At 46.5% G+C, this 9,799-nt stretch overlaps 1 protein-coding gene across 1 annotated transcript; it reads right to left on the reverse strand.

Annotated features, from left to right (window-relative positions):
* Nucleotides 1-1,444: 1,444 nt before the first annotated feature.
* LOC130108164 (PTB domain-containing engulfment adapter protein 1-like) lies at nucleotides 1,445-9,777 on the reverse strand. The gene is made up of 7 exons (XM_056275017.1): nucleotides 9,578-9,777; nucleotides 9,399-9,480; nucleotides 6,759-6,830; nucleotides 5,792-5,890; nucleotides 4,985-5,122; nucleotides 2,507-2,611; nucleotides 1,445-2,340 (listed from the first exon to the last, which is right to left on the reverse strand). Exons 2-7 carry the CDS (start codon nucleotides 9,444-9,446, stop codon nucleotides 2,281-2,283), a joined length of 522 nt encoding a protein of 173 aa, XP_056130992.1. The 5' UTR covers nucleotides 9,447-9,480; nucleotides 9,578-9,777; the 3' UTR covers nucleotides 1,445-2,280.
* Between the last annotated feature and the right edge of the window lie 22 nt (nucleotides 9,778-9,799).

A 9,799-nucleotide genomic window follows, 5' to 3' on the forward strand; every position in this document is an offset into this window, starting at 1 on the left:
GCTGAGTCACTTTTTCAATAATGCCCTCATTTTCCATGCGCTGCAGTTCTTTCTTAACCAGTGGTACAAGTGGCAGTGGTATCCGTCTGGCTGTATGCACCGCGTATGGCTGGGCACCCTCCACCAGAGCTATTTTCACTGGGTCTGTTTTCAGCAGTCCACTTGAACCGAAAACTCCACTGACCTCATTCATCCGCTTCACTAGACCCATCTCCACTGCCTCTGGACGACTCAGCAGACAGCTGCCTCTCCCCTTGATCACATACACTGGAAAGGAGTATTGTTTCTCCTTGTATTTGGTTGTGGCTTGAAACTGTCCTATGCAGCTGATGTTTCCACCTGGGCTTATGAAGCATGTGTCAGGAGGTCCCAGTTTTATGTTTGGCTTCAGCTTTTTAAATGTCCCTTGGTTGATAACAGTAGCGTCAGCCCCCGTGTCAATTTTAAAGGTTATTGGTACATCACTTATTGTTAAACTAACAGTCCAATCTTCCTGACTGCTCTCTTTGCCAACTTCTCCCAGAAAGTACAGCTGTTTAACCTCTTCAGTGACTTCTCTCACCGCTTTAGAGTGACATACACGCTCCCAATGTCCCTTTTTATGACACTTGTTGCACTTACTGTTCGTTGCAGGACACTTCCGCTCATCGGTGTGCTGCGTCTTGCCGCACCTCCCGCATTCGTCTACTTTGTTGGTTGCCGGACTGCCGCCACCATGACGCTGTCCGCCCTTTTTGTTTTGGCGTTCGTCCCGCCATCGGACAACATTGACGTTAGCCAGCAGGGCCTCTGGTTGGTTAGCTTGGAGGCTGAGCTGCTTTGTTATTGCCTCCGCCTGGCGCACTTGTTCAATGACTTTCACCAGAGTAAGGTCCGCTGTGAGCTGGAACTGACGGGAGAGCACCTTATCTTTTATGCCCACTACCAGACGATCTCTGATATGTTCATCCCTCTTGTCCCCAAACTCACAGTGTTCAGACAGCTCATACAATGTCCGGATGTACATCTCCGCTGTCTCTCCTGGCTGCTGGCTACGTTGATAGAAGCACGCCCTCTCATGTATGATGTTACGGCGGGGAATAAAGTAGTCGTCGAACTTTTTCAGTACGATATCATAGTCCACTTTATCACCCTCCGCCGCGAAGTCAAACGAGCTGAATATCTTTTCAGCCTCGCTGCCCATTGCATAAATCAGCGAACTCACTTGAATCTCCCCGTCGTCTTTATCCAGCTTTGTCGCGAGCCTGAAGCGCGAAAACCGTTGTCTCCACTCCGGCCATTCAACGGGGCAGTCAAACTTGAATTCACTCGGCGGATTAAACTTCGGCATGACCGCTCGTGTTCCGATACACAGACTATTCTGACACCATGTAATGTCCGTAGACGCCTTGTCTTACTGACATAAGAATAATTCAAGAACGAGCCGACTTCGTAGGTTCTTAACTGTGTAGCTTTTACTAGCGTTCATCCGAGTTACAACCTTCATAACATGCGCTTCTCACTTCCTGTATACGTCACATGCACTGCACGTACATCCGTGAGTAGGTCAAGTTAAACACGTGACCTTTCATTCATTACAGATGTCACTGACAAAAAAAACTGACAGCTGAAGACTCTACACAAAAGACACCATTTTATCAAGTATTTACGGCTATGTTTTTGAACATTCACATGTTTATTTAAACTCATTATAACACCAATAACAGAGTAATTTAGCATTTCCTTCACGTTGTACTGCCATTGTAAATCAAGTGTGTTTTCCTTGTGGTGAAATAAAACAATGAAAGCAATAAATCAGTGTCATGGTGATTATTTGTTGTATTAAGCATATCTCTGGCCCTGGCCCTAAGCATATCTTCTGGCCCTGACAAAACGGATGTCAGCTTGAAGTGGCCCAAATGTATAATAGCAACTATGGCCCAAATATGCCAAATATGCCAGAACTACTGTAGATGAGTATGGGCCTTTTTTGGCAAAGATGTGGTGCTCTTGGCAACATGTAATCTGGATGTGACCCTGAAGTGGCCCGTGTGGTAAATGGTGAATATGGCCTAAATATCACAAAACAAAAATATGGCCCACCTTTGGCAAATATGTGGCATATGTGGCATTGCTATGGCTTGGTTCTGGCCCAGATCTGGCAAACAGGAGCGGACCGGTATGTGGGCTGGATGAAAGAAAGATGAAAGTTGGGTATGGGACGGGTCCGGGGCACAGCAATTTTGCTATCTGGGGAGTCTTTGCTTGTGTTTGCGTGAGAATAATCAATCGGTAGTATTTTCACTTAGATTGTGCTAGCATTCTCTTCAGCTCCGCATTCTCATTCTGCAACACTTTGTTCTAAATGAAGACAAGAACAAATGGAAAAGGATGGAAATTGATGATATGAGTTTTAATCAATGCTCTTCCAGCAAGGAATGAATTAAGGTTTTAAATCACATTTGATAGCTCAACTGAAAAATGTCACGCCGCGACATGGCATCATACAACGTATATTCAAACCAACCTTGTGCCGAAGCGCCTCCACTATCAGGTCTCTCCCTCCTCTGGTTTTCACCTCTTTCTTCGAGGCTTGGAAAGCATCTCCGATAATCGAGACCAGCACATGAGACTGAAGGGAGATTTTAAAAGTCATGAAATATCAACGCTGAAAATCCCACTTGGACAGTATCCCCCTACGGCAGGTAGGTAGCTAGCGTCAACATGGATGTTGCTACTTCACACCTTGTTTTATTTCTACGCATTCTTTTAAGAAATTTCAAGGAAGTGAGGCTAAAGCTATGGCTTCAGGGGAAAAAAATAGTATTTCTCACAAAACATAAATGTTAGCGAATCTCATGTACCCTGGGGGTCATTACATTACATTACAGTCATTTAGCCGAAGCTTTTATCCAAAACGACTTACAATAAGTGCATTTAACGTAGGAAATCAGGAGAACTACTAGTCATCAGAGGTCATAAGTGCATCTAAACAAGCATCTAAGAGCAAAACCAGTGCTAAAGTAAAAGTGCAAGAAAGCGATTTTTTTTAATGAGTGAATACAATAAGTGCTAAGAACAAGTAACAGGGTAGTAGTTCTTAAAGAGGTGAGTTTTCAACCTGCGCCAAAAGATGGGCAGCGACTCCGCTGTCCTGACATCAGTGGGGAGTTCATTCCACCACTGTGGGGCCAGGACAGAAAAGAGCCGTGACCGGGTCGATCGACAGCAAGGGCCTCTGAGCGACGGGGCAACCAGGCGTCCCGAGGCAGCAGAGCGAAGTGGTCGGGTGGGGGTGTAGGGCTTGACAATGGCCTGGAGATAGGAAGGCGCTGTTCCTTTTACTGCCCTGTAGGCTAGCACCAGAGTCTTAAACTGGATGCGAACAGCTACTGGGAGCCAGTGTAGGGACATGAGAAGGGGAGTTGTGTGGGAGAACTTAGGGCGGTTGAACACCAGACAAGCTGCAGCTTTCTGAACAAGCTCCAGAGGTCTGATGGCCAATGCCGGCACACCAGCAAGGAGGAAGTTGCCGTAGTCCAGCCAGGAGATGACCAGAGCCTGGATGAGCACCTGTGCCATCTCGTCGGTGAGGAATGGGCGAATCCTCCTGATGTTATAGAGGAGAAATCTGCAGGAGCGAGCAACTGATGCAACGTTATCAGCAAAAGACAGTTGGACGTCCAGGATCACACCCAGATTCCTCACAGTCCGAGTTGGCATCACCACGGTGTTGTCAATGGTGATGGCCAGGTCTCGGTGTGGGCAACCTTTCCGCGGGAGGAACATCAGCTCTGTCTTGTCCAGATTGAGCTTCAGGTGGTGTGTCGCCATCCACTCCGAGATGTCAGTCAAGTACGCAGCAATGCGTGTCTCTACTTGTGTGTCAGAGGGAGGAAAGGACAAGATCAGCTGGGTGTCATCGGCATAACAATGGTAAGAGAAGTCATGCGAGCGAATAAAAGAACCCAGGGATGTTGTGTACATGGAGCAAAGGAGAGGACCCAGAACCAAACCCTGTGGAACGCCTGTAGTCAGTCTGCGAGGCTCCGACACAGATCCCCTCCATGTCACCTGGTAGGAGCGACCCGTCAGGTAGGTTGTAAACATTGAGAGTGCAGAGCCTGTGACACCCAGCCCCTCGAGGGTAGAGAGGAGGAACTGGTGGTTCACTGTGTCGAACACAGCTGACAGGTCCAGGAGTATCAGGACAGAGGAGAGAGAGTTTGCTCTCGCAGAGTGCAGCGATTCTGTCACTGCAAGGAGGGCCGTCTCTATCGAGTGACCCACCCTGAACCCCGACTGGTTGGGGTCCAGGAGGTTGTTCTGGTGGAGGTACAAAGAAAGTTGGTTAAAGACAGCACGTTCGAAAGTTTTGGATAGAAAGGGTAGAAGGGAAACTGGTCTGTAGTTTTTGACATCAGAGGGGTTAAGTGATGGTTTCTTGAGAAGGGGGGTGACTCTAGCAGTCTTGAAGGCAGATGGAAAGCATCCTGGGTCATGTGTTGGATAATGGATCCATCCATTGTCCAAACCGCTTATCCTGCTCTCAGGGTCGCGGGGATGCTGAAGCCTATCCCAGCAGTCACTGGGCGGCAGGCGGGGAGACACCCTGGACAGGCCGCCAGTCCATCACAGGGCCGACACACACACACACACACACACACACACACACACACACACACACACACATTCACACCTAGGGACAATTTAGTACGGCCGATTCACCTGACCTACATGTTTTTGGACTGTGGGAGGAAACCGGAGCGCAGACACAGGGAGAACATGCAAACTCCACACAGAGGATGACCCGGGATGATCCCCCCCTAGGTTAGACTACCCCAGGGCTCGAACCCAGGACCTTCTTGCTGTGAGGCGACCACACTAACCACTACGCCACCGTGCTGTGTCCTTAATAAGCACATGACTGAGAAATCCACGGCGTGGTCACATTAGCATCATGTTATGATTCGACTGTAATGGAGATTACGGAGGGGATACTCACAAACTTCTTGCTCTGGAACAGATAACAGTGGTACATGTCCGCGGCAGGATGTTTGGCCAAGAAGCCGAAGACTTTGGGTGAGGAGGGCAGGACACCGCAGAACGACACAGAGGAGAGAGGGCATGTGTACAGCATGTACTGACCAGGACAAGAAGAGAAAACAGAAGCAGAGAAGAACGAAAAAATCAAATCAGAAAACATAAGAGGAATTGCTAAGCTCATTTTTGAAAGCATGAGTAATAATAATAGTAGTAGGAGGAGGAGGAGGAGGAGGAGGAGGAGGAGGAGTAGAAGTGGACTTGTCAGTGTTTGGTCTATATATTACTATAAATGGCTCATAATTTGTATAGCATTATACTATATCCATCCATCCATTATCCAAGCCACTTATCCCAATCAGGGTCACGGGGATGCTGGAGCCTATCTCAGCAGTCATTGGGCGGCAGGCAGGGAGACACCCTGGACAGGCCATCAGGCCATCACAGAACCCACACACACACACACACACACACACACACACACACACTCACACCTAGGGACAATTTAGCACGGCTGATTCACCTGACCTACATGTCTTTGGACTGTGGGAGGAAACCGGAGCACCTGAAGGAAACCCACGCAGATACAGGGAGAACATGCAAACTCCACACAAAGGACGACCCGGGACGTCCACCAAGGTTGGACTACCCCAGGGCTCGAACCCAGGACCTCCTTGCTGTGAGGCGACCGCGCTAACCACTGTGCCGCCCGTTATACTATGTATGATGTTAAAAGCGTTGATTCTTCACGGCCATTTCTGCCACCCACCTTGGTTTTGTTTTCCAATACATCTATTCCGCTCATGGACAGGAACAGGTACACTTTGCTCTTCTTCTGCACTTTATTTTTGGCGTCTCCATCTGGCGTCTAAGTGATTAGATTGTATCAGACAAACATTCAAACAGAATATAATGATTTAAACAGAAGGACTTTTTTTTCTTCTCATATGCACAAGTACCAAGCTGTAGCCACATCACGCCTGTTGTAAGTACGGCTCAGCATCACTGTAATGCCCATATCCCTTCCCATACCACTTGAAGCTAGGCCGGCATAAAATAAGTCACCAAACACGAGTTCCTGACCAGAGAGCTTTTAACTCCTCTGCACAGAACTGCACCAAGCATCATAAAAACCATGTGGGTGACGTGCCGGTATGAGTGAGGCACGGCACATCTGACTGAATGTTCGGCAAGCAAGCACGCTGGGAAATATAATCACAAACGCTGCAAAACCAGCCCTACTAGAAAGAAGCCAAATATTCTTAAATGTAATCATATATGTATTCTTAAATTATATCCAGCAAAAGAAATCTGCCAGTGTTGCTTGACTAGACTTGTTAAAACTAGCATGAAGTTCTCGCCACCGAGCGACCTTAATGGGCCTTAACACGAGACAGAAGCGCCAGAAGTTAAGCAAGTTGTGCTTATTACAAGCAACGAAAACTCATTTAAGACAGACTTACTTAAAATTATTAATTAAGAATGTTGGTCCCTTGGTTGAGCTGACTTTAAGAATTTATACCTTAATCTGAGATTAATAGTTAGCAAAAATTTAAAATTAAAATAAGACACAAGTTCTTCAAACAGCATAATGAAAATAACAGTGCAAGTAGAGCTCCACGACAAAGGGTTTGCTCTATAAAATCAACATGTTTTACGGGTATGGGGTTTATTTTATTTTTTCCACAGGTGGAAGTTCCCCACAAGCAGACAGGATATCACTGGCAACCGCTGACCTTGAGGATCTGTGCCGCCTGAGTCAGGATCTGCAGGCCCTCGGGGCGGACCACCTCCACACGTCCCAGGAACTACGAATTATTACAAGAGAATCCAAACAGAAAACACAGACCGCGTTATGAATCATGTGCAACAGAGCCACAGATGGCAGCCGTGAAGAATGAGAAAGCTTCTGTAAGGTGCTGGTTTGTTGGTCTTGGACGTGTCCAGAACATCATGAACTGTCCATGGTAGAACGTGACAGGTCATGAGTATAACATACTGACAGGCAGCCAGACTAAGGCATAGTCAGGTTAAGTTGCAGCTACCCCAAGCATTTTACGATCACCACCCTTTAAACTGGATTGCTACTCGTAGCATGATTTTTCCCAAGTTCAATTTCAACCTCAACTTTATCCCATCCATCCATCCATTATCCGAACCACTCATCCTGCTCTCAGGGTCGTGGGTATGCTGGAGCCTATCCCAGCAGTCATTGGGCGGCAGGCGGGGAGACATCCTGGATGGGCCGCCAGGCCATCACAGGGCCCACACACACACACATATTCACACCTAGTGAGTTTAGTATGGCCGATTCACCTGACCTACATGTCTTTGGACTGTGGGAGGAAACTGAAGCACCAGGAGGAAGCCCACACAGACATGGGGAGAACATGCAAACTCCACACAGAGGACGACCCAGGATGACCCCCAAGGTTGGACTGTCCCGGGGCTCGAACCCAGGATCTTCTAGCTGTGAGGCGACCGCGCTAACCACTATGCCACCGTGCTGCCCTTCAACTAAATGTCATGTGTATTTGGAATACAATGAAATTCTTGTGCTCTGGCTCTCTCTGCCTTAACACAAGGACACCTCACCCCCAAAACAAACAAAAACAAAAAAACTATGTACAGTCAATTCATGCACTACATACACAATATAGAAAAGTACACGATATCACAACAATAAAAGGTGCATATGTTGTCTTGTGTTTTTCTTGCCCTTGTCTATGTGTGTAAGTGGGGGAGTACTGCTGGCGTCGTGTGTGGCTGCCGCTTCTCCCTCTCGTAGCCCCCCTTCCCATCCACCCCTGTATGTCTGTGCATTATCTGTTGTCTTGTTTCACCCCGTTTATTGTAAAGCCACTTTGAGTGTTAGAAAAGCGCTATATAAGTTTAATTTATCATTATTATTATTATATGGGTGTGTCAGCTGTTCAGCAACCTGTGGAAAGAAACTATTACTGAGACGGGTGGTGTGTGATGTGATGCTCTGGTAGTTTTTTAAATGGAAAGAGAGAGGGCAGAACATGAGCAGGGTGGCTGGTGTCCTTAATGATGTTTTGGGCTTTCCTTTTGCAGCGAGTGGTGTAAATATGAAGGTGTGGTTGTTCCATGCTGATGATCTCTGCTGCCGCCTTTACAGTCCTCTGCAGCAGTCTGCAGCCCTGAGCAGTCAGGTTGCCAAACCACACTGTGATGCAGCCTGTCAAGCCCCTCTCCATGGTACTCCCATCAGAGTTCATAACAGTTTTGGTACTCATCCCAAAACTCTTGCGACACCTCAGAAAATACAGTCTCTGCTGTGCCTTCTTCAGGATGCAGGTGGTGATGTGCCAACCGAGAAATTTAAAACTGTCCACATTTTCAACAGATGACCCACTGATGGAAATAGGAATGTGATTTTCTCTGATCTTTCTGAAATCCACAATGATTTCTCTTGACTTGCTGACATTTAGAGAGGTTGTTACCACGGCACCATATGGTTAAATCTTCCACTTCCCTCCTAGAGGCCCTCTCATCACTCACTTATTAGTGAATGAATGATGATTTGAATGAGTGAATAAATAATGATTTATTTCAAACATGTAAATAAGCAGGGGAGGAGATAGGGACCACCAGGTACTCCCCTTACCGAAACACAATGATGACTCAACATGTTGAGACATCAGCTGTGCTCCTACGACCTCAAAAAAGGTTACAGAACTAACGATGATGATGAAATAAGCAGGAGATAAACCATTGCCAATAATCTGAAGTGATCAACAAATCCACACATTGAACTCAGCGAACAAATCTCTGTATGCATCAGATTATTTGTTACATGTTCAAAAAGGAGTAGGAGGACGTACATATACACTTAATCCAATCCCTGTGGTGTCATCTGCGAATTTAATGACGCTGTTGTCAGATTTGGCAACACAGCTGTGTGTAAAACAGACTGTACAATAATAGACTAACAAAAGACCGCTGACCCAGACAGCAGCCCTGAGGTACACCGGTCCTGAGAACTAATGTAGATGAGTATGTTTTACCTATTCTCACCGTCTGCGGCCTGCCTGTCTGGAAATCAAATGGCCAATTACAGATAAGAGTTGCCCAGACCAAGACCTCCGAGTCTCAACACCAGTTTGTTAAAAGCAGTGCTGTAGTCAATAAACAAAATTCTGACACAGAAGTTTTTCTTTTCAAGGTGTACTAAAGCAATAAGCAAAGTGAGATGGTGTCATCTACAGACCTGTTGGAACAGTGGGCAAACTGTAAAGGGTCAAGGGTAACAGGAAAGTTACATATTATATATGATATAACCAATCTTCCCAGACACTTCATAATAACAGGTCAATGCAACAGGTCGGTAACACATACGAGTCAGACTTTACCTTTACTGAAAAAGAGATCTCATTGTCATCTTCAGAAACGTCGCTCATCTTCAGGCTTGTGTAGTCCTAAAATGACCCCTACCTAGTATGATGGGGGAAAAAAAGCTTTTTCAGGTCATATGTATAAACAGATAACCCTGGCTTTTTCATATGTAGTTGACTAAACAGATTCATTTTACCGTTTTGAAATCCGCTATCGCCACGCTGGGACAAGTTCCTTTTGCTTCATCACCGGAGAAGTGTAAAGTCTGTTGGAGTTAATGAGTAACTGCTCCGCGTTCTTCCTTATTGCTGTTCATCAGAAACTGCTGTCAGCCCCGCCAGGACTGAGGATGTTGCTGGATCAGTGAAACCACCGCATGTCTCTTGACTTGTTTATGAGAGCAATCTGAGGGTTGTTA

The sequence above is a fragment of the Lampris incognitus genome, chromosome 2 (assembly GCF_029633865.1).
Source record: "Lampris incognitus isolate fLamInc1 chromosome 2, fLamInc1.hap2, whole genome shotgun sequence".
NCBI classification, from domain to species: domain Eukaryota; kingdom Metazoa; phylum Chordata; class Actinopteri; order Lampriformes; family Lampridae; genus Lampris; species Lampris incognitus.

What these genes read in the sequence shown, in the direction of transcription:
- LOC130108164 (XM_056275017.1), bottom strand. Translation starts at nt 9,446, where the DNA reads ATGAGCGACGTTTCTGAAGATGACAATGAGATCTCTTTTTCAGTAAAG. An exon ending in AGATCTCTTTTTCAGTAAAG is followed by an intron (nt 6,831 to 9,398) that starts GTAAAGTCTGAC and finishes AATAATTCGTAG; the next exon opens with TTCCTGGGACGTGTGGAGGT. An exon ending in TGGAGGCGCTTCGGCACAAG is followed by an intron (nt 2,341 to 2,506) that starts GTTGGTTTGAAT and finishes GTCTTCATTTAG; the next exon opens with AACAAAGTGTTGCAGAATGA.